A 25195-nucleotide genomic window follows, 5' to 3' on the forward strand; every position below is an offset into this window, starting at 1 on the left:
CCATTTCTAGCCACTGGGGGACCATAGGCAGGGTGGGGGAACATATTAATGTTAAAAAACCTCAAAGTGAAATTTTCATGTCATGGGACCTTTTTAACGTATTAGTTGCATTTTAGTCATAATAAGGTATTTGTCAAAAATGTTGTAAACATTTAATCCAAGTTTCAGTCAAGACCAAGTATGAGCATTGTAGTAAAAAACAACACACTTAACCAACTGTTTATTCAGTTTTAGTATCAAAATTAAGCTTCAGAAAAAGTGTAAATACAAGTTGTTACAGGAAAGTAGACATCCCTAATTTAAATTAATTGGAGACATGGCATTCGATGTGAAAATCCACTAAGCTTCACAGTGAAACAGTAGTATTTCAAGATTACCACTTCTAAGTGGTTAGATCACTTTTTCTACACCCACACCTGAGTTGGGAAAAATAATGATTGCTTTCTTTTAAATAAGAACAGTAGAGGTAATAAGGACAATCTTGTTCTTTATTGGTGGGCTGTCTGTCCACTATGTACAGTAGTTGAAGTTGTTTTAGGTTTGGCCATATGGTCATTTCTAAAGTCAAACTTAAATTCCTGGTAAGCAAAAATAACGGAGTCTGTCACACCACAGGAAAACGTGTTATTAACCAACCAGCCAAATCTGGATGTTTAAAAAAATTAGCTAAGTATATATAATTAGGTTTCACAATTGTGGAAAAAGTAAGCCACATTCCCTGATCTGAGATGCTGAGCCGAAGAACGAGCCGCTGTCTATCGACAGACTCTCGTTGCAGTATTTTAGTTATTATTTTTCAACAATGTTAAATGGAGATATAGTCACAGGTTTTGTTCCATAAAATAAGTTTCCTCTTATCTCATCTTTGCTATGAAAACGTGGTTGTTAAGGAATATATTTCTGAACAGTTCTCGATAACCCAATGAACACATAGTGTAGCACATAGTATTGAAAATGGTTTTGTACTTAAAGTTGGCAATGGATGTCTGGTCAGCTTGCTTACTTATTAGTTGTGACATAATTTAACATTTAAGAAGTTATGCTTCTTTTATTAAAAAATGTTTTTTAGGTAATTGTATTGTTACTAGTACCAAACTCAAAACTCATTGTTATACTTTACATTAAATGGGCAGTACTAAAAATTCCATATGATTCCCAACCCTAATTATGAACATTCATTTTTGATGCACAGCATAGAGATCCTGACTCATGCATTGCCTGCTGCATGTAGACATACCAATGACACAGTGTATAGGTGGCATTGAAGATGGGTTTTTTTTCCCAACTTTTTTTATTTAAATTTTAACAATAACTGACATACAACATAGGTCAAGGTGAACAAAACATAGTTAAAACGGTATGTCACTTCCCCTCAAATCCCCTACCCACCCGCAAACCAACCCAGTTCAGGTCCAAAACAGACGGGGACAAACAATACAGACCCATGCACACTGACAGACGCACACCAGTATGGACACTCAACATCCAAAAGATAAAAATAAAAAAGGTAGACAAATTAAAAGAGAGAGGAGAGAAAACAAAAAGGGGGGTGGGCAGCTGGCGTCAAATGGAGCAGTCCAGAAGGAACTCAGTCCTCCAAATCAGGAGATCAGCTGAGGGAGTCAACGAGTTCTAGGAAAGGGTTCCATGTCTCTATGAATGTCGAGATCGAGCCTTTCAGAGAAGCTCTAAGCTTCTCAAGCTTCAAATTGTTGAGCACTTCTTTAATCCAGCGGTCGTGTGTAGGGTGGCGGGAAAGCTTCCAGTTGAGCAAGATCAGTCTCCGAGCTATAAGAGATGTAAAGGCCAGGGCCTGCCTCAGCGCAACAGGGAGGTTAGCATCAGGGGAAATGCCAGAATGGCTGACAAAGGGTTAGGGGGGATAATGTGCTCATAGGCTCTGCTCATGGTGTCAAAAATGTTCATCCAGAAAGTTGTTAATTTAGGGCAAGACCAGAACATATGAGTATGGTTGGCAGGAGACTGGTTACCCCTGTTACAGGCGTCCAGGACAGTGGAATATATTTTAGACAATTTTGCGTTTGTGTAGTGGACTTTATGAAGGACCCTGCATTGGATTAGGCCATGACGAGCACATATGGAGGATGAGTGAACCATAGCCAGAGCAAGGTCCCATTGTTGGTCCATAATAGTCATGTGCAAATTGCCCTCCAATGCCGCTTTTGTCAAAGTGCGAGGGTTCGCGGAGGTCAAGCATAATGGATCGTACAATGCAGAAACGCATTTCTTTCAGTCGGGATCTATTGTACAATGTAGAAACGCATTTCTTTCGGTCAGGATCTATTGCCAGGAGGGAATCAGTCAGGGTTTCTGGGGGGCGGTTTGAAAAGTGGGGGAAGCGAAAGAGGTGTGACTTAGGCAAATCATAAAGGGAAGAGAATATGCCATCCTTGTATAGGTCTTTGACACTGACGATACCCTTACTGTGCCAGGCCCTGAATGCCAGGTCTGAACTTGAAGGTGTAAAGACATGGTTTTTAAGCAGTGGGGTCAAGACGGAAGGGCCCTATAAGCCAAAGTTTTTCCTAACCTGACCCCAGATCTTGAGCAAGAGGGATACAATCGGGCATGTGCCCACAGATGTTGAAGTTACTCAAACTCGTCCCGGATCCTAGCCGGTTTGCTGCCCCATAGAAATTTAGATATCGCCCTGTCCAGCTTGTCGACAAAAGATTTAACTATAAGTACCGGGATGTGCTGGAAAAGATAAAGACATTTAGGAAGTACAACCTTCTTGATCAAATTCATCCTGGCCACAAGGGAAAGCGGTAAGACCGACCAGCGGTCAAAATCACTTTCAGTTTTTTCGACCAGAGGTAAGAAGTTTTTGCGGAAAATGTCTGATGGGAGTGCCAGAACCTTTGAATTTTGAGTTCCACATTGAGGAGTGAGATTGGTCTATAGCTGCCGCAAAGCAGGGGATTTTTTCCCTTCTTAAGAATTAGGGAGATAGTGGCCATCGACAAGATGTCCGGCAGGCAACGATGTCGAAATGCCTTGTTATACACATCTCTCAGGACTGGCGCGAGGAGAACGGAAAATGTTTTGTAATACTCTACAGTGAAGCCATCCTGCCCCGGGGATTTACCACTCTGTAGTGGAATTAATGGCTCTTAAAACCTCAGCAGTGGTTATAAAACCACCCTAGTCATTCACAGATTCAACGTCTATTTGGGGGAAGGTTATATCATTGAGCGTGTCATCTGCAGTGGGAGGGCAGTCAGATATACAGTTCAGCATAAAATTTGGCAAATATTTCAAAAGAGAGAGATTGAAGAAGAAAAAATAGACACAAATGACAGAAAACAGACACAACCACATATACACACACACAGGACAGGCAGGATAAGGCATCACGTAACCATCGAGCAGACCTGCGTCCCCTGACCTGAGATCCAACCTGAAATATATCCCCTGCAACTTGAGAGTGCAGATTCACAAAAAATGATTCTTGCGTTGCTGCTACAACAGGAGAAGCATAGTTAAACTCTAGTCAAACAGAAACATTGCAGAAATATGTTGCCACACCGCAGCCTGGACTATGTGAGGCCCATGGCGGCCCCGTCCCAGGCTGGCCAGAGAGTCATTTTAAATGTGCCAGCCACGTCAGCTAAGGCAAGTCTTCAAAGTATAGAATGTGAATACACAAACAGCAATGAGAAAAGCTTGAGGTATCAATAGCAGCCTGCAGCTACAAATCTTGGAGTGGTCTTACCAGATCAGTACATAGTGAAGCAGGGGGCTAGCATGTCCTGGCAGGCCGGGTGCTAACAGTGACCTGTTGCCTAGAGCCGTCAAGCTAGGCTAGCCCATCGTATGGGCGTGGGGTTAGCAAAAACCATCTGGGCAGTTTTACTATAGCAGCTACGTTGTCAGGCAAGATCAATCCTCTGTGGGTCCCGAGCTGCGTCGGCGCTGAGAAGAGATGAAGTCCCGCACAGCCTCAGGGGAAATGAGCCGCTGCCTCAGTCCCTCTCCGGTCGTAATAAACCGCTTGGCTGGGTAGTACATGGTGGGCCTGAGGCCCAGGTTGTATAGCTCTTTCATCACGTCTTGGTATGCAGAGCGTTGCTCAACTATTTCAGGAGAATAATCCTCAAAGATGTGGATCTGGGAGCCTTTGTATTTAAGCTTACCCCGCAGCCTTTGAGCCCCGCGCACAACCAACTCCCGGATCTGAAATCTGTGGAAACACATCATGACAGCCCTAGGCTTCTCGCCGGGGCCTAGTTTTGGAGCTAGCGTGTGATGAGCTCGTTCCAGCTCCGGGCTGAATCCAGTGTCTGTTCGCCAAAAACCTCAACTAGAAAGAAAAAAACTGTCCGCTGATCACCTTCAATGTTCTCGGGGAGCCCAACTATTCTTATATTGTTTCGGCGGTTTCTGTTTTCCAGATCAATGAGTTTAGCTCTTAGCTTAACGCTCTCCCCATACACCGAAGCTAGCTTAGCCTCCACGGTTCATGTCCTGGCAAATGTCTCCAATGACGAAAGACGCTGTTGGTGATCCAATATAGTAGTCTGGATGTTGTCTAGCCTCGCCTCGAGTTTGGAGAACGCTGTGCTGAATTCAGCCTGGAAAAAGGTATTGAATTCAGTCATTGTGCTCGGCTAGCATAGCCGTTAGCGTGGCTTTTGCAGCACCCGACATCAAGTCACCCCTTTTCTGGTCTTCTTTCTTCGACTTGTAGGACATCCTCTCGACGTGGCGAAATGCTGCCAAATATAGTTAAGTATAAGTGGTTAGTAGCAGCGCTTTGGCTGGACAGTAAAGAAGGTTAGAGATGAAAAAGATGGGAGCGAGGAAAAACTCTATTGCGCTGATCACCGCATTGAAGATGTTTTTAAAATGGGTAAGTACCGTATTTTCTGGACTATAAGTCGCTCCGGAGTATAAGTCTCATCAGTCAAAAAATGCGTCATGAAGAGGAAAAAAAACATATATAAGTCGCACCGGACTTTTATTTATTTTTTATTTTTTTTCATCCGGCAACTACAAAATAGCACACAGAACAACAGGCTGAATACAGTAGGTGTCCGGTTTGTTAACGTAACACATTAACAGTTATTGAACTATACAATAGCACACAGAACAACTAGCTACCAGGGCGTGGAGCATGGATGTATTAAAAGGCGTGGAGACGTAAGTGCACCGTTGACAAGCCCTTCCCGACTCCTTCCTCCAGCTCTGGCCATCTTGCTTTCAGCCCGCGATTAGCCGATTAGCTTTCTTTGATTTCTTCATTGCAGTAAGAGTCACCTTTTTGCCAGTCCCTCACAAGTTTCTCCATCATTTCAAACTTTCTTTCTGCTGCTCGATTACTGTTTTCGGCTGCATATTTTACTACCTGCAGTTTGTTATCTCTTTTCTTTCTCAGTTGTCTTTAGGAGCAGCATTCTAGTTGTCACAAGCCTAGAGCGCCCTCTCGCGGCTGTAGACGGTAATGTTTTCAGTATGAATTAACATTTAAAAACATGTTTAATTATATATATTTTGATACATAAGTCGCACCTGACTATAAGTCGCAGGACCAGCCAAAGTAGGAAAAAAGTGCAACTTATAGTCCGGAAAATACGGTACTAGAGGTGTGACGAGATTTGTCGTCGAGGTAAAAAGTGCAAAATAAGCTTTATTTCTCTCGGTCTACTGTACAATGACAAATTCAATTACAAAACATTTGGGGCCCTATTTTAACGATCTGAAACGCAAGTATCAAACGTGAAACGCAAGTAGCTTTGTGGGAGGATCTTGGGCGCTGTTGCTATTTATACCAGCGGGATAAATGACTCTTGCATCCAACGCAAATCTAAAATGGGTTGGTCTGAAGTAGCTACATTACTCATAGGTGTGGTTTGGGCGTAACGTGCAATAAACCAATCGGAGCGTCATCTCACATTCCCTTTAAGAGCAGGTGCGCTTGTTCCATGGTGGATTGCTATTATGACGCCGGATTTGCCTGGCGCACGCCAGCAGGAGCTGTCCGGGATGCGGCAAAGTAATAAATGCCCATCTTAACCGGTTGGCGATGTTGCTGCGGCCTCTCGGGTTGTGCCCCTTCCTCCTCCCCCTACTCCATCTCCGTCCACCCGTTCCACAGGAGCACATTGCGCATTGCCACTCCCGGACCAGATCCCGCCGTAGTTCAACATCACGTCTCCTTAAGTCCTCTAATATTTCCTCATTTATGTCATCAACACATCCATGATTCATGGAAATGTTGTGTAAAACACAACAAGCCACAAAGAATGCTGCGACTTTTTGAGGACTGTACTGTAAAGTGACTCCTGACCTATCCAATCACCTGAAGCGCATTTTCAGTAATATTTTTCCTTGTAATTATGTATGGTTTGCAAAAATAGGAACTGCTGCGTCCGTGTAGATAAGAGAAGCAAAGTGTATGTGCGTTGTGCACATTCTACATTACAGCCAAGCATGTGCCCTTAAAATAGCATCTGAATAACGCGCCACTGACTTTAGACTAGCGCCACTGACTTTAGATCAGGTTTTTCCTGGTCAGTGGCGGAATTGTTTTCTAAAACTGCAAAATGGCACCAGGTAACGTTTGCGCCGGAACACGCCTCCACTTTTCGCTGAACCGCCCCCAGGAGCGCAAATACATTTCCTAATTTAGCGACGTGCGTCTGTGGAGGGAAAAGTCTGCTGTGCGTCGAGTGCAAAATGGGAATGATACATGCATCGGTGTACAAAGGCAATTGCGCTGAGTGCAAGATAGGGCCCTTGGTCTCAATGGTCTCAACTACTGCCAGAAAACGCTTAGTTATGTTGTAACCTTGGTTCTCTGAGTAAAGCGACTCTCCACCATACATATGGAATAAGTAACCCATTCTGAAGTATACAGGAGAGAAGCCAGTCATTTGAGTATATGCCAAAACCTTTCAGTGCTTGGTTTTCATTTTGTGACTTTCATTTGAATAAAGGACTATTTTTTGATTCTTATTTCTTCATTGAAAGTTTTCTGTAAAATAGTGTTAAAATATTGTCTCGATCTCGTGAACCCAATGTCGTGTCTCGTCTCGTGAGCTGGGTATCTTGTCACACCCCTAGTTAGTACTATATGATGTTGTGTTGCTGCTGTGTGGAACCTTTTAGCTTGGCTGTAAGTCATTTTATGACCTGAGAGCTAGCAAAATAAAATATGATTTGAAATGAATTTTGGCCCAGTTCATATAGAATGTAAATGGATCAGTAGGTCAGTGGTCTTTTGCTGTTCTAAGAATTGTTTTTTTAGTGGACAGGAGTGAACTGGGATAGAAAACATTTGGCTTGGTTTGGGTTTTATGAGTACTCATAAAGTCATGCAATTTAAATTGACTGGTTGTTACCAAAGTAAAAAGTGGAGTTTGTTCAGCTTTTCAGCTCAAGAATGTGGTGGGTTGGCTAGTAGGGGCTGCACAATGTGGAGAAAAATTCATTTTGCGATTTAAAATGCGATATAATGGCATCATGATTTTACTTGATTATCAAGGAAAATGCAGAAAATAAGCTACTAAAATTTTGAAAGTTGTATTTTTAAACTTGAGCATACAAAGTTTAACAAGCATAAAAACAAACAAAGAAAAAGGTACAATACTATTTTATATAAACAAAAAGGTGCAATACTATTTTAAATAAACTAATATTTTAGAATATTAAATACGTCGGTCGGTCGGTCTTTTCGCCAACATTTTACTGAGAATGTTTGTATTAGTGTTTATTAAACCTATAGGTTGCATATTCTCACATTTTGTTTTGGAAGTAGGATGATTAAGGCCTCTCTCATTGAGGCTGAGAGGTAGCCATTGTTGAAGGATTCTAGATACATCTCATAAAGAAGAGTTGCCAATTTATCTTTTAAAGTATTTCTTTAAGTCAATCCTTACCAGATGCCCAAATCACCTCAACTGGCTCCTTTCGACTCAAAGGAGCAGCTGCTCTACTCAGAATTCCTCACGGATGACTGAGCTTCTCACCCATCTAAGGGATGTCTAAGTCACCCTCCCTTTTTTGTTGTGCATCCATTTTGTTTGAAATTTCCATTTAGGAGATTTGCGTATCAACTTTGGCTCCACATAGACTAGTGATACAGCTGCTAGATCCGAGGACTGTACTGTTATAATGGCAGCCTCTGATATTACAGTAGAAAGAAGTCTGCTGACAACAAAAGTAATCTATTCTAGAGTGACTTTTGTTAGCACTAGACCAACAGGAAAATAATTTCTTCGATGGATTCAGATGCCTCCATATATCCACTAGTTTCATTTAATTTATTAGTCCCTCCAGGATTTCGTGGCCTTTTTTGAGGTTGTTGCGGCCCAAAATGCCTGATTTTTGTGGGAGCTTTTGTAAAAAATTGCGATAAAAGTTGCAATGTCTTTTGTATGTTTGTTGCAATGAAGTTGTAGGAGACAGTGAAAGTTTTTTTTTTTTTCTTTTTGTATAGTTTGTATAGTATAGTTTAAAAATAAAAAGGAAACTTGTTTTGGGGAGAATAAAACTACTCTGGGCTGAGTTTTCCTAGTAACCTTTCCAAAAAAGCTCAGGATGCTGCAAATGTTGGTATAATATGAAAATTTAAGACAAAAAATAATTAATTTATTGAATGAATCAAATTTGAACATATGTGTCAGTGGCTTGTTGATCTTTACATTGTTATTTAGTTTCCTAACCTGGCCTGGGACTCACATTCATACATAAAGTACTTATTGGACTTATCATTGCACTTACAATAACGAGCGTAGCTGTCCTCAAATTAGGTCATCGTGTCATCTCATCTCTGGTTTTTCCTGCATCCACTGTGTGTTTGTGTGTGCGCGTCAGTAGCGGGGGGAACTGAATTTGAATTTGGCGACGTACGGGATACGTCAACCAATTTTGCGTCATTGGTCAAAATTGCGAGTCGCTCCAAAGTCAGTGATAAGTTGAATTGGCGCGATCGCAAAATCCTGGAGGGACTGATTTATAAAGTGATGTAATGCTTTCCTAGTTCTTGTGAGTGTTGTCCACTTACTTGGATCAAGAACGGAATTGCGATAATATACTAGCCTGATAGTTTTGAAATTCTTAAAAAATAATTGTTAAAGAAATGGACTGTGTCATCAGTTGGTCTGTATACATTGATTAAATTAAAACGTGTAGTCAGAATGTGGCCCTCAGTTACATCATCAATCTGCAGTGGAAAACATTTATGTATTAATATAATTACACCTTTGCAGCCCTAACTTGCACCCGACGCAGCGCAAATCGTCTTTGCTAGTTTAAAACAGACGCACTTGCGTGCGCACGCTATGGTTGTTACAAAAACGTAAAAAGTCTGGCAGCAAAGTTGCCAAACACTTACCGTCAAATGACCGTAAAAAGCCTTACATTATTTTACAGGAAAATTCTTTTTTTAAATATAGAAATTTCCTGTAAATATTTTCTGTGTTTTTACAGTCTAAATATTGTAGAATTAAAACAAATTCTTATTATAAAACATTTCTAGAATGTTAAACAAATGTATAAATCTTTATCAAAACTAAGAAATATTGCAGAAATACCTTTTTAAAATTACATAATTTAAATGAAAACTGCTGTTTTCATACGGTAAATTCACAAGATTATCCAATCCATCCACAAGAACTCCCTGTTAAAGTACAGATTTCTAGTAAATTCCGGTTTAATACTGTTTTTTTTACTGTACAAAAAAGAGAAGATAATAGGATAATACCTTCCAGAAACATTGTAATAATAGTCAGTACTTTATATAAACAATATTTGAGAGTATTTACAAGCAACTCTCCAATATATCTACATACTTTTACCATTAATGTATGTTGTTTACTTTAAATAAACATTCATTTATAGTTATAAAAGGCAACTCTCCAATATATTTTCATACCTTTACCATTAATATATGAGGTTTACTTTATATAAACATTCTTTTTTTAGTTATAAAAAGCAAATATCCAATATATACACATAGTTTTACCATTATGATGTTCACTTTATATAAACATTATTTGACAGTTATAACAAGCAACTATCCAATATATCTACAGACTGTATCTCCTTATTGTATGGGGTTTTACTTTTATATAAACTGTTCTTTATAGTAATTAAAAGCAACTATCCAATGTATATACATACTTTTACTATTAATTAGGGTTGGGTACCGTTTGGACTTTTACGATTCCGATGCTGAACCAGTACTTTTAAAACGATTCCGATTCCTAACCGATTGCTAAACCGATTCTTGAAAAACTGAAAAAAAGGCATAAAAAAAATGTATGGAGTTTTTTTTTAAATTGAAAATGATTTAAATTGAACAATATATTGCCATTTTAAAAGTAGCCTACATTTACGGTAGCTAGCTAACGGTAGACTACAGAGAGAGGGTTATATTTTTACGTCCGTTTCAGAGCATGTACAAAAAGCCATAGTGGAACCGGGTTTTGGTACCCAACCTTACTATTAATATATGAGGTTACTTTATATAAACATTGTTTTATAGTAATTTAAAAGCAACTATCTGGTATATCTACAGACTTTTCCTCATTGAAGTAGGGGGTTTACTTTATATAAACATGTTTTGACCTTAATAACAAGCAACTCTCCATTATATGCACATACATGTTTATTTTATATAAACTTTGACAGTAATAGCAAGCAACACCAATATATCTACTGTAAAAGTGCATTTTCATCAATTACTTTTACACACAATAAATATATACATTTTTCTGCTGACATTTTACAGCATTGTCCAATCCATTCACTACAGATCCCTATTTGAGATGTATGAGATTTTAAAATGTATCATAACCAGAAAGTATCATAAAATGACCATTTACTGCTTGTTTTATAAATAAATGAACTATTTAAACAGTGCTATCCTTAAAGTTCACATGAATAAACTTATGGGAGCAAAAACTGTCTGGTACATTACATTATAGCAAAACGGGAACTATGGGCAATTTGGGAATTCATACATGTGTGTTCAAAATGTCAGTAAACATGAAAAACTCTCTCCAAAATCCAAAAACAATGAAATGAGAAAGATTTCAAAGATGACACTGAAAACACCCATGTAGGATGTAGAGCATGCCCAAGATGGGTGACATTAATGATATGAGGATGGAGTAGGTTATGTAGGCTAGTTTTTTTCCCCAGTCTATCAGTTATCTGTAAGAAAAACGATACCGCTCAAATAGGAAGTTATCTGGAAATTAAAATGCGTCGGGGCCTCAATATCATCTCTCGACATACACTACCGGTCAAAAGTTTTAGAACACCCCAATTTTTCCAGGTTTTTATTGAAATTCATGCAGTTCAATGTCTTATTGTACTCTGAAATGAAAGAATAGAACAAATGAACAATTTGAGTTAAAAAAGAAATCATGGAATCAATTTATAAACCAAAATGTATTCTAAATTTTTGATTCATCAAAGTAGTCCCCTTTGGCAGATCTAACAGTTGAACACACTCGTGGCATTCTTTCTACAATGGAAATCAAATATTCTTCAGAAAGTTCTTCCCAACTCTGTTGCAGAAGTTCCCATAAATGTGTGGCACTTGTAGGTTGCTTTGCTTTCCCTTTTCTGTCCAGTTCATCCCAAACCAGCTTAATGGGGTTTAAGTCTGGTGACTGTGCTGGCCACTCCATGTTTTTAAGCTTACCATCTTGTTCTTTTACAATAATTAATTGTAATTCTGGCATAGCTTGGACTTATGTTTTGGGTCATTATCTTGCTGTAGGATGAACCCCTGACCAACTAGGCGCATACCAGAGGGTACTGCATGGCGCTGCAAAATGCTGTGGTAGCCGTTTTGGTTCAGGGTGCCTTTCACTCTGTACAAATCACCGACCCTGAATCCAGCAAAACAGCCCCAGACCGTCATGCTTCCTCCTCCATGTTTGACAGTTGATGTCACACACTGAGGAACCATCCTTCCGGCTACTCGACGGCGTACAAAACTCCTGCGTGGTGAACCGAAGATTTCAAATTTTTATTCATCAGTCCAGAACACCTTCTTCCAGTCTTCAGTAGTCCATTGACGATGTTTCTTGGCCCAGGCAAGCCTATTTTTCTTATTCTGACATCTTAGCAATGGCTTTCTTGCTGCAACTCGACCTATCAAACCTGCAGCTCGAAGTCTTCTCTTTACAGTTGAAACTGAGACTTGCTTATTACGACCACTATTAAGCTGTGCTTGAAGCTGTTGTCCTGTGAGCCGCCTATCACGCAAGCTGTTGACTCTCAGAAACTTGTCTTCTGATTCTGTTGTGGCTTTGCCAGACCTCTTCCTGTCAGAGTTTCCCCCAGTTTCTAAGTGCCTTTTGATGGTGAAGAATACTGTACTCACTGACACCTTGACTTTCTTTGCAATTTCTCTGTAGGAAAGACCAACATTCTTAAGTGTTATGATGGTCTGTCTCTCTTCCATTGTTAATTGCCTTTTTCCCACCATTTCTATGGCAACACACTACTTTCTGCAGTACAATACTGTTAAAAAAATGCTCACGAGGGTATGGTACCACAGTGTGTTCCAACAATACTTTTATACAAACAGAGGGGTTGTAAGTAATCCAGACAAATTGGAACACCTGTGGGAATTGGTAGCACCAACTTTCAAAGGTTGATCAACCTCCATTGCTGCAGAACAGCTTTACGTTGTTTACCCATTTGTTGTTCCCTGAAAAAGGCCTTTTTGTAAAATACTGAAATGTACATTATTTTTCAGTTTTGGGTAACCTTTTTTTTTTTTTTTTAACCTCAGGCAGTTCACCACTTACCTTTGTACCATGTCAAGCTATTCATTGGACTTGAACTGCTAAAATTTCAATAAAAAACTAGAAAAATTGGGGTGTTCTAAAACTTTTGACCAGTAGTGTATGTTTAACTCCCTGCAAAGTAATGCAGCTTCTTCATCAACGGGATCGTCAACAAAAGGAAATGCCATGTTCGAGAAAAAAAGTTTCATAGTCTGCCTAACATGGTTAATAAACCAACCCTGTTTTTTTATTCATGCATATGACAAACTGCGCTAAAATGCGCCTGATTCAGACTGATAAATGAATGATGAAATGAAAGAGCGCTGTGTCAGAGGGAGGAGACTAAAAGAAGAAATCCTGCTCCCGACCAGGTTAGGTTCAGAGTCCGAGGTTACCTCTCTTTCTGAAACGGAAAACCCAGAATTACCCTCATCTCAGGGTTAGCAAACTCAGCGTTTTCACTAAACCTGCTTTCTGAAATGGAGCCCAGATGTCATTCGGTACCTCCTTCAGCTGTATGTGGGTTTGTGAACTCCTTTGCTGCCTCCTTCTTAGCCTCTGCTGGGCTCCCTCTTACTCTGGGCTATCCTTTTTTCAGCCATCTGATGCACAAGTCTTCAACCTCACCCAGGCTATTCAGACCGTAAGCAGGTTCTCAGGCTGGTTGTGGGAGAGCTGTCTGGTCTGTTGAGCCTTGTCAAACTGAACACAGAATGAGAGCCATAACATGGGTGAGAAAGATGTGGTAAAGTACAGCTGATAATGTGTGATACTGTATGGTGAACATCTATTTACTTTAGCTTTCTTTATCTCCTTGATCTTCTTATCTTGGTATCCTCCTTTCTTCCATCTTGCCTAAACAGGGATTAAAGAATTAGGGTGAGATTTGAAAATTACTGTAACAGTACTATACATAGATTTATTTGTGGAGGCTTCCCAGCTTTGACCACCAGGTATTTATTTATTTAGATTTACAGCAATTGTCTGGAGGGAGAAACCTAGTAGCCTATATCATATTTCTGAGGTTGTTCAGTTCCCCATTTTTATGTGGAAAGTGAGAATGGAAATATTCTCTCTGGAAAGACAGAATGGTAATGTTAAGTTGGACACACTGAATCATGAGTGAAAATAACGATCACGTTCAAATTAAGATGTTGTGGTCCACAAAGCAGACTCTCATAGGCATAACCTAGCTAGGTGGTAACGTTAAACGGCGGTTTACCGGTTATGTTAACTACCTAGCGTTAGGAGCAATGAAGCGTTATAACGTTTCCTTAATTACTAGTATTAGTACCCAGCTAATCAAGCTGACCTGCTAAACTGTCTACTAGTAACCTTACGTTACTTAGCAAGTTAACGTTACTTAGTAACGTTTTAGTAAGCTAACTGCCACCTGTCTTTGTCAGGTCCGTGTTTGCACGAGGAAACTTAAGTTAAACCTGGAACGTTATACTAAATTAACTTTAGCGTTAGTCAACTGACAAATATAATGTAGTTATATATTTACCTAGCTAGCTAACATTACAATTGGTGCATGGTTCACATTCAAGGCTATCGTTACATAAGGACAGTCTTAATTAGGGATGCACCGAATATTCGGCCGAAATACTTTTATCACCGAAACAATACGGCCGAAAATGTTGTGATGACGCAAACAGAAACCGCGACCTGCACGTGTGTCAGTACCCGATCCGTTCCAATAGGTAAGCTATTCTGTTCTTAGGCTACTATATACTGTATGTGACTATCAGATTGTAGCCATATTTCTGCTAGATATTTTTTTAATTAAACTTTAATATTAATTTATACAATTGCAATGCCTTAATTTTAGTAAAGTTAGTACACAGTCAAAGCCATAAATGCAATGGTACTAATAATTGCCATAATTTCTTTCGGTGTTTCGGTTTTCGGTCTTGGTTTCCTCTTTTTCGGTTTTTCGGTTTCGGCCAAGGATTTTCATTTCGGTGCATCCCTAAACCTAAATAAGGTGCCACTTAAATGCCCGCGCTTCTCTCTGATGCTCCGAAAACGGACGTTAGAGGGAACTGAAACATCGCCACACGGGACGCTAGTTACGTAAAAACATTTTTATAGATCATTTAAATTTTGATCCTGTGATAAACAAGCAGACTGTCGTTTTTGGCTCCTTTTTCATTGTTTAGATTAACTATCAGAAATTATTTTATTCCCGGGGGGGGGCGGGTGGTGGTGATGGGTGATGTCCCTTTTTTCTGCCCTTCTGAGTTTGCAGGTATGATTAAGCAATGGAATTATTCTGTTAAACAACTATATTATATCATTATATCAATTTACAGACTAAAATGTTAATTTAATGGGGTTTTTTTTAAATAAAAGTATGTTTCTGTATTTTTATGGCATTAATGTAGAAAAAATGAGAAAAAAAAACGTAAAATTATACAGTAAATTCCAGTGAAATAACTTTTTTTTTTTTTTTAACAGTGCACACAGGGACATGCAAAAGATTAAAAGTAAAAATGTTAAGTCGCTAATCCACCATCAAGATAGCAATGTGCCAAGGTACTGACGCGCCTGGCTTTTAAAGGGAATGGGAGATTAAACTCTGATTGGTTTATTGCATGTTACACCCGAAACACACCTATGATTAATTAAGACACTAAGTACAACCCTTTTGAACCATGCGCCTGCGAACCATTGTGTAATTTTCTGTATTCCGGTGCCTTTTTAACAGTTGGTTTTGACTTTTATCTGGCTATACTAGCATGAGAAAAATGATGGGTATATTTTGTAATTTCATCCTGTTGAATTGGTTGGCCCCTTTTCATGTATTTGAAGATATTAAAAAAAACTAAAGGTACAGAAATTGATTCGATGACAAATTCAAAGCTGTCTTTAATAATAACCTGTTTATTTTAACTTGAGGATCGTTTTATTTAGCATGCTATTGTAGTTTCTGTTAACCTCTTGAACCCGAGAGCCCCCAGTACCGGGGACATCCCACGTGTAGTTAAAAATCCCTTTTTTATAATTGCCTATTTATAGAAGATATGAATGTTATACTGTTTTTAAAACATTAGATCTTCAGCATTCAAAATCCATAAACCAATTGTATGTTGTCGAAACTGTGTCTTATTACAAAGTATTTTAACAAAATAAATATGAGAAGTTCAAAACATGACACGACATGGTTGGTTTCACTATAAATGAGAGTCTGAGCTTTAAAATGACACCCTGAACGCACCTGAACAGAAACACTAGCAAATGTTATTTCCTTGGGAAACGAGCACTCAAACTTCACATTTCACAGTCCGTATAGAGACTTTGTAACAAAAGGCGGCAGTTGGAAGCCGCTTTGCGCTGGTATGTGTGAGCATGCTGGCTGGGTGCTAAGTAGCAGTGAAAATGTGGAACGGAGTTTCATTGATTTGGCCATTCTCTCAATAAGCAAGCGGAATGGATTTAATAATTAAGCACTGACACAACCTCTTAAAAAGAACGCAGTGTGGCAAGACTGATGCACTGAGTTTCGACATGGTAAAAGCAGGTGTCTGAACTAATTACTTTTAACGGTGGGTGAGACTCTGTTACACTGTGGTTTGACACCCAAATCTGAAACTGTGATTGCTGTGCCTTTTTGTAGGTTTTGAAGAAGATTGCAAAGTACATTCAGGAGCAGAATGATAAGATCTACGCACCACGAGGCCTCCTGCTCACCGATCCCATCGAGAGAGGCCTGCGAGTTGTATCCTACCCTTCAGTGTCGTAGTGCTGTAGCCAGGAAATACTGTCTGTTCTCTTCGCTCCGCTGGAATTTTCCTCATCCTCAACTGCTTACAATTAAACTGGGAACAATGAATAGATTAATTTTGAGGCATTTGTCTGACTCAAACTCAGATTGCCAACCTTAAAAACAAATTAGAAACACAGTCAAGGGTCAAAGCCACAATATTTTTTATAATGAAAAATGTTTAGGAAAGAGGAATGATGCATTAAATATTTTGGGTAACTTTAACTTGTTAAACATACCCTGAGATCAGGAAATGTGAATGTAATCACACCACAGCTTTAAGTAGAACAAGGAGCTTTCACAATGATGTAATAGATGCAGTGATTTATAGGCCTTCTGCCCCTACCACATCTTTCCCTGTAACTGCTGGATGAAGATGGAAAGCAGCAGTCCGGGCATTTTACAGGAAATCCAACGCTATGTAGGGATAGCCTGTAAAAACACCAGAGCATCTGCATCAGATCTGCGTGTGCATGCGTGTGAGAGAGACTCAACATCCCAATTAATTGTCACTGGGCAGCAATGGGAGATTCTCTCGCCTATGATTCTGTAGCAGTGGCAGTGATCTGGATTCTTTCTCCGACGCTGTCGGGCTCCTGTGCTGACTTTGGCCACGGGAGCATTGGGAGATTGACAGGAATGTCTCCGCTGAACTCAGGGGTTGATGAATAGACTTGCATAAGAGCAGCCAAAACATCTTCATCGCCCCCTGGTGGCTGGCTGCAGTTTAGGTCATAAATCCTGCCCCCACCATGTTAGCGGGTTGGGGGATGGGCCAAACTAAATAATCAAAGTACACCTTAAATAAATTTAACCCAAAGATGGTTTCTTTCATTTTAAGTAGTTCTTATACCACAGATGTTTGTTCAAGGGGTACTCTTTCTAATAATTGTGGTTTAAATTAGTTATTTGACTGACAGCTGTGATTGACCGGCGGGTGTATGGGCGGGTCTTCGATTAGGCAGCTCCAACATCCAATCACTACTGCGCAGACTCTGGCTCCAAAATTACAAGATGGCTAGTCCGTCCTCCTTATCTTAAAGAGAAACTCAGATTTTCCTTTTTAAGAAAATCATGCCAAGAATCTAGTCTGTCAGTCAGCTACTACCATGGGAAGAGGGTCACGGAGAGGCTTGAAGGCGAGACGCTGTTTCCACAAACCTGTCCAAAAACAGTTTCATTCTCTGTTGATAAATGGGAAAATACGCACAATAGCTGCAGTTTATATTTCCTTATGTCAAGAGTGAAGATAATATATCAGTTGTGTTTAATTGAATGTAAAATTAATCCAACCTTGCTTCAAATGCTTTTCCTTGACTGAATCCTATTAAGATCGAAGTTACTATCTTTGAAGACAGAAGCTAGATAAAAGCTGCCATGGTGAGTCTTATAATTAATATTCCATTTCAGGAAGTGCAATTTGCTCAGTGCTGTAGTTTTATGTATCCAATTTATTTAGTATTAGAGCACTGCAGAATGTTTTGTTTTTGAAGCTATGAACAGCTATGAATTAAATATCCTACATGGCTTTAATAGAAAAATGTATTTGACGCATTGTGATGCATCGAGATATCGAATTGAATCGCTGACATGATAATCGTAATCGAATCGGGAGATCAGTGAAGATTCACACCTCCATTGTGAAGGGGGGGAGGGAGGACTCTGGTGTGGGCAGTGACGAGGCCCCGGCACCTGTGGGGGAAGTGTGGCTGGAGGGCTTGAGCCGCTGAATGGATTCACAGGGGATGGACGGGGGTTATACTCAGTAAACGTAATACTTTTTTTCTTCCACATGGCATCGTTTTGTCATTGATTACATGCCACTTTGCAACACAGTAATACAACAGAGACCTTATTTATTGATAATGATTGATTTCAATATTGATCGATCCAACACCAAGATTTTTTTGTATCTTAAAATAATGTTTCCAAAATCGTTTCAGTGGTTTATTAACTTGTTTGAATGAGACATAAGAATAATGGTAACGGTAACAGTAATGGACAATTCCGCTTCCAACCTGTAGGGGGACTGAAGAGGAAAAATGCTTCGTGCCTACTGTAAAGGTGCTGTTGACAAGTAGCTAATGCTTGGTCTATAACGTTAGCTAATTCTTGGTGGCTAACATAAGATTACGACATCGTTCAACACGATCAGTTATTTTTAGTATGATTGTTTTGACCATGTTTAACAACTGTGGGCTAGCCCATGAATTCATCAAGAACGTTAACTGTACAGAGATGACTAATCTAACGGTAATTTAGCCAGCTAGCACACCCCTGTCTGTCTGCCTCATTATCTCGGTGCTGCAAGGTTTCAGTCAGGATGAGAGATGACAAAAGCCCCGGGGACACATCCACAGTCAGCCCCCAGCCAGCTAGTAGCCAGCCACTATCATTACAGCAATCCAAACCCGGTCAGCAAGGACGCTAACAGCAGTTTACTGAATCGTCGGGAAACAGACCCAGGCACCCGAGTCACAACAGCGGCCATTCGTAACGTTACACCTCCGTTAGCATTACACCTCCGTTAGCATTACCGGTCACTGACCTCGCCAGACTGTCCGATGGCCGATAATCGGGTTGGTGTGTCGGCGCCTTAAGGCTCTGATCAGTCTAGAGCTTTAATCGGGCCTTAAAATTACGTCCCGAAAAGGCCCGAGCCCGACAGAGTTTGGCCCGAGCCCGACAAGTACATTTTGATTGACAGCTTTTTAAAAGCCCGAACCCGTTTACAGCCCAACTGTACAAAAGGCCGTCTATCAGCAGTCAGAGTGTCGGAGAATAGCACGGACACGCGCTTCACACCACGAGCGGGCACACGCACCACTCGACGGAAAAGGGAGAGAAAGAAAAAAAAGAGACTGCGGCGCACGCACACAGCTCCTTTGTCTTTCGTAAAAGAATTAGTCATTTATACCTGTTTTAACATCATTTATTCACGACTAACGTTTCACCTCCTCAGGATCCATTTTCACGCTAACTGAAACGCATCACCGGACCGCTCATTTACCATGCAACCCGAAGCGCAAGCCCGAGCCCGGCCCGAGCCCGTGTAAAATAATAGAAATTAAGACCGAACCTGACCGGGTCCCGTCGGGTTCGGGCAAAGATCTTCAGCTCTAGATCAGTCTCCCCGAGTTGGTCAAAAAAGTGCGATCGAAGCGATGCCGACTTGAGCGTGCGTTCTGCACGTGCGGGCAACGTAATACGTCTCCATAACAGCAAGCGGCACTAATCTGTATTGTCGCCCAAAAAATGAAAACTAGCATCTAATTGGACGAACGCGTCACTTGGGTCTAGCTTCTCCCCGACCATAATGGCGGCTTGTTCAGAATACGACCAAGTATTTTACAAAACGTGTTTCTGAAAACATTTTAAGCGAGAAATGGGCCATGCAGTTGCTGAATCTGTCTTCATTTCAGATCGAGCAGTAATAAAAGAGGACTCACTATGTGTACCAGAGATACAAGGTAATGGAGCCTTTTATACATTGTTGTTTCTTTACAATGGATAAAATAAAGTCTTTAAACTCTTCAGATGTACAGTTATTCGCTGTCAAAGTGACGTCAAAATGAATGCCAGTCAATGGGATGCTAACGGCGGGTAATGGCTTGTTAGCATCAAAATGGAGGTACGCGTTGTGGAGAGAGGCTTACCCCGTTGGGTATGACACGCATCCCATTTTGTAGCTGTCCATCTCTCAGAAAAGAAAACACTTTGATTTGAAACACTACTGCTGTCTGTTCACAGCAGCAGTGTACTGGCAGCTATTCCTGCTTGGTCACAATTGTTGGAAGTTTTCTTTTATCTTTGCTTATCAATGTCACCTTCATATAGAATTTCTCAACTGCCAGTATAAAGGCAAAACATTAATGCTCTGTTTGCACTCTTTTTTTATTTATTTTTTTCATGTGTCTTGCTTTTATTACACCGGAAATGAGAGGTTATTAAGGCCAAGTTGTACAGACAGTATCCAGAAATTATTTGAAATATGAGGGTGAGTCATGGATTTGAAAGGAGAAATTATCTGGGAAATGTTTTCCAACAAAGAAAATATTTGCTTCCTTATTTACCCTGTTGTACAATTTGATTTATTATAGAGCATCCCTCAACAGTTATCATTCCATAGTAGTTAGGTACCATCCTGCAACGCACTGTGTTGTTTGAATGCTAAGACATTCTGAGACTGATTATCAGCCACAGATGGCTTTTATATATCTGCAGACGCCTCACGGTTTTTGCCTCAACATATCCCATAAATTGTTTCAATCTCTGTCGCAGTAATCCCTTCTTTTCCTCGTGTACTGAAAAAGGCTGGGAAGTTAATTTTCATAGTGTCGTCCTAGGATGTGCTGGGCCCAAATCTTACTGAAAAGTACTTTGTATATGGACAATGGACAGGGCCCAGTCTGCACTGTACAATCAGGCAGAGTAAGACATACCACATAAATATTTTACCTATGGGGAATGTTGTGTTTGGCAACATTTTTGAGACCATAGACCCCTGTGGATGGATAAACCATGGCCCTATTACCGTACAGAAGCATACAGTAATTCATCTTCTCATTTGAAATTCCTGCTGAGCTTCTCGATACATAAACATGTCCTATTGAGGAATGTAAACCCAGGACTTTTATAAGTAGCTGTTGAGAGAAGAGTGAGTTGGAGCTTTGCCTTGGTCAAAGACAGGATAAACCACAGCCAGCAAGCAGACTGAGCACACACACAGTATATCCATCATTCCCAGTGTTAAAGCCATTTTTATTTATTTTTTTAATCTTGCCAGGGTCTCTTATCCTCTGTCTCCTGGAGGCTTAGACTGATACACAGGCATATCAAACCAACATCAACCTTTTATTAAAACTCATACCGGCCATTAAATCGTCATTATGCTCTGTCACAATTTGATACGGTTTCCTATTTTGCCAGTTCACCATCTTCACGTCTGTAAAATCTGCAATGAAAACTGTCTTTACTATAAGGATACCTATTCAGTAGTGTGTTTTATTATAATATAATCAATATTTTTTTATATACAAAAATGGATCATGAATGTGGTTATGCAAAAATGGTCGCTTTTAGTAACAATACAGGGCTCGACCGTAACTGTTGCCTGGTTGCCCTTGGCATTTAAAAACAAACCAAAACTGGAAATTCTTATTTCAAAAGAAGTCAATATTTTGTTTGGTTGTCTCTGTAAAGTTAGAACACTACGTTCGTGCGCAACACAACATTTCAGCTGTTGTGTAACCGCTGCACACGCGCTTGCCGTATAAAAGATACAGGAAAAGCAATTTTCTGTTGTCGTTAACGGCGCATTTTAATATCCGGTGCTAATATGGCACCGGTACCCGGTATCTACCGGACGGAATAGCAATGTGGATTTCGGTGCCTCATTACAGTGCCACATAAATGTCTGCGCTGCCCTCTGATGCTCCGAAACAGACGTTAGATGCTACAGAAGCATCCTTGCATGTCACGCTAGTAAACACTGATATCACGTTACACTTGGCAGCAGGTAACGTTAGCCTACCATTAGCTACAGTAGTAACCGGATTAAACGCGGTTAAAATGCTGACAGCTAAACGGCACCGGCACATACGACCGTCTGCCGCTAAAGCTATGAGCTAAAAGACACAAAGCACTGGTCACTGCTCTGGTCGGAAAAACAACACAGACGGGACTAAATGTTGAGTTTACTGGTAAACTGGCAAACCTCGTGGTGCATTCAAAGTTATTGTAAAATACCCTTTTCTCATCTGTTTTTGTCTTTTGTGCGCCATCAGAGTGTAAATGTGTGTGAATGTTTACCTGATGAGCAGGTGGCACCTTGCATGGCAGCCTCGGCCACATGTATGAATGTGTGTGAATGGTGAATGGTTCCTGTACTATGTTAAAGCGCTTTGAGTAGTCGTTAAGACTAGAAAAGCACTATATAAAAACAGTCCATTTACATTTAACAGCAATTTACTGGTGAAAGAAGTAATTATTTAAGTTATTACATTTTTTTAAATAATTCAAATCCCCCCCGCCCTTTTTTGTGCTGATCCGAAAATGTATCCGATCCATGACTCAAACCTGTGATTCGAGTGCCAACAGTAACGTTACCTAGCTAAGTGAAAACAGGGTATAGTTCCTTTTTAGCAACAGTTTGCTTTATTTGCAATCGTTTCTCAAAAGCATCATATGTCTGACAATTACATTCCAGGATATAATGTATGTGTCCCTTCTGTCCTTTGGCAGTGTCTCATAGATATTTTGGATCTGTTTCAGCGTAATGTTACTACTGTGAGTCCTAGCTTTACAGATATCACACACAGCTAATGAACAATTCCAGATACATAACACATTTTGCAATGTGCATCTCACATGACATTTCCACTCACTATGACCACTACTACTGTCATTACTAAACGTATGCCAAAATATGAACAAAAACGTCGCCGTCAGTGGTCTTATTTGCTAACGTTAACTACTGTTACCTACAGAAAAATCCAGCAAATAGATGGTACCCTAGGATACCGTCACCTGAAAGGGGACACATTTTACACACAGTTTAGCAACAAAACATGTTATTTTGGTTTTGAGCGATATGCACCCTGACTAACCTGGGAAAAGTTTTAAACGGTAACGTTAACACAAGCCTGTCGGAAGAATACAGCGTCTCCTGCAGCGGGGCGTCAGAGGGACCACAGCGTTTGCTAACGTTAGCTTCTTCTCTCATCTGGGGTCTGATAAACAGTAAATTCATTGAATTCAGTGTCCATAACACTATTTTCCAATATACTATAGCTGTCATATTTCACGGGACCCGTGTCCGTGAGTGCGCTTTTCATGTCGAGGCTTTCATCTCTGTTTATCACTCTGCCTGAGAAACTGCTATACTTGCGCTGTTGTTTATTTGGTTGCCATGACTTCACGAGTGATGATGTCCTGCCACTGTTCCAGTTGCTCTCCCTGAAAGGGGAGAGAGAGAGAGAGAGAGAGCGAGAGAGAGTGGATGACTGTTTGCTTGAGTCCAGTAGAGCAAATGGCTCTGCAGAGTCGTGTAATAACGACTTTATGACTTTTCATCAACGGCTTAAGGAGCGGAGGTGCGCCGCTGCTAAATTTATATAGCGGAAACCCTGAGACGTATATATACAATTGAATAGAGAACATTGATCAGTGCAGTTTTATGTGTCCCATGATTTGGAGAGCTTTGAAGACACTGATAGACAATTAAACTGAGCGTTGTACTTGTTTTTTTTTGTTTGTTTTTTTATCATCATCACGTATCTATAAAGCTGTCCTCTCTCCCTCACCATTATGGCTGAAAGCCTAGCTGGCTTAAAGCAGCGTTTTAAGTTTGGCTGGGAGCCTCCCAGGTGAAAGGCTGAACAGCATGATGGATAGGACTCTAGTGGGATGACTGCACTGTAGGAAAACCAGACTTGGCCTGCACAGCTCCGGACTGAGCATTCATTCAGAGGCAGATGGCGCCAAGTCGGTGTCCTGGCATCTCGTCCAAAAGACATTCTGCTACTGATAAGGTGTCATTTGGCGCTGCGTCCAAACTTGCTGCCTCGCCACGGCATGCCAAAAAAAAATCTTTAAATCAGGCGGCACACATGAGAGCATTTATTGTCAGCGGGGAATGTTGGACATGGCAAATGCACAAATGGTGTTTGCTGTTTTTTTCCATTGTCTGTAAATTTAAAAAGAATTCTCACCTACCAAGAATATGTATTTTTAAAAAGGCTTTATTTTATTTTTCTTATATAAATCCACTGCACTCCAGTGTTGATATCCAAATTGGAAACTTAGACTTCTATAAGGAAAAAGTAATGTGATAAAGAAAGAATACAAATTTAAAAGTATAAAAAATGAAAAGAGAGGGCACTTGGCTCTTTTTTTTTTACAACTTTTGTCCCTTTTTTTCTTTTTTACATTTTTTTTTTAAAAGATTTTTTTTGGGGCTTTTTATGGCCTTTAATCTTCAGAATAGCTTGAAGATGGGAAAGGGGAGAGGGAGGAGGGACGAAATGTAGCAAAGGGTTGCGGGTCGGATTTGAACCCGGGCCGCTGCCAAGGACTCAGCCTACATGGGGCGCACACTCTACTGGGTGAGCTAGAGGTTGCCCCCTTTTTTACATAAGCATTCTGAGACTATTTTCTTTGGTCAACATATATTTACACATTCTTTATGAATACCTGACAGAACTATACATGCTTTTGATATTAAGACCAAAGACAAATGCTCTCAGCATCTTTGCTTGTTTTAACAAACAAAGCATCAAATGCAGTGTTTTGCAATAGATGTGTGAAAGAGTTTGAGAGTTTTTTTAAATAGTTGTGTAAGGCAGGCCAACTCAAGGAGTGCTCGGCTTGTGGTAAGCCAGCAAACGGATCTGTGAATTTCACCAAATCCTCAATAACTATCACTGTCAGTTAAGGCAGAGGCAGTTTATGTTCAGTGGATCGCTAAAATACACCAAATAAAAAAGTTCCTGTAGATGAAAATGTAAAAAAAAAAAGTGGTATCATTAATTAATGTTGCATTAACATTAATGTTCGGAGCTATGGCTCCGAACATTAATGCTCATAATACTGCGACCTCGTCTCAGCTAACATTATCACAATAATGTGAATACAGACCTCTAATCCACACTTGTTT

The 25195-nt window shown here is 40.2% G+C and overlaps 1 protein-coding gene across 6 annotated transcripts in view; it reads left to right on the plus strand.

Annotated features, from left to right (window-relative positions):
* The window catches only part of LOC120560959 (golgin subfamily A member 7-like), a 54006-nt gene that overhangs the window by 26363 nt on the left and 2448 nt on the right, over positions 1–25195 (plus strand). For 2 of the 6 annotated variants that reach the window (XR_005639542.1, XR_005639543.1), the window contains exons 4-6: positions 16393–16494; positions 17872–17919; positions 19962–20009. The exons of 1 other annotated variant lie outside the window; for it this stretch is intronic. Coding sequence is in view for 3 of the 5 variants with exons in the window: in XM_039803877.1 (XP_039659811.1) it covers positions 16393–16494; positions 17872–17904 (135 nt within the window). In the remaining 2 variants the exon portion in view is untranslated. Of the gene's footprint in view, positions 1–13371; positions 13505–16392; positions 16495–17871; positions 17920–19961; positions 20010–25195 lie in introns of those variants that run through there. 3 more of the 6 variants (XM_039803877.1, XM_039803878.1, XM_039803879.1) reach the window with 2 other exon arrangements.

The sequence above is a fragment of the Perca fluviatilis genome, chromosome 6 (assembly GCF_010015445.1).
Source record: "Perca fluviatilis chromosome 6, GENO_Pfluv_1.0, whole genome shotgun sequence".
NCBI lineage: Eukaryota > Metazoa > Chordata > Actinopteri > Perciformes > Percidae > Perca > Perca fluviatilis.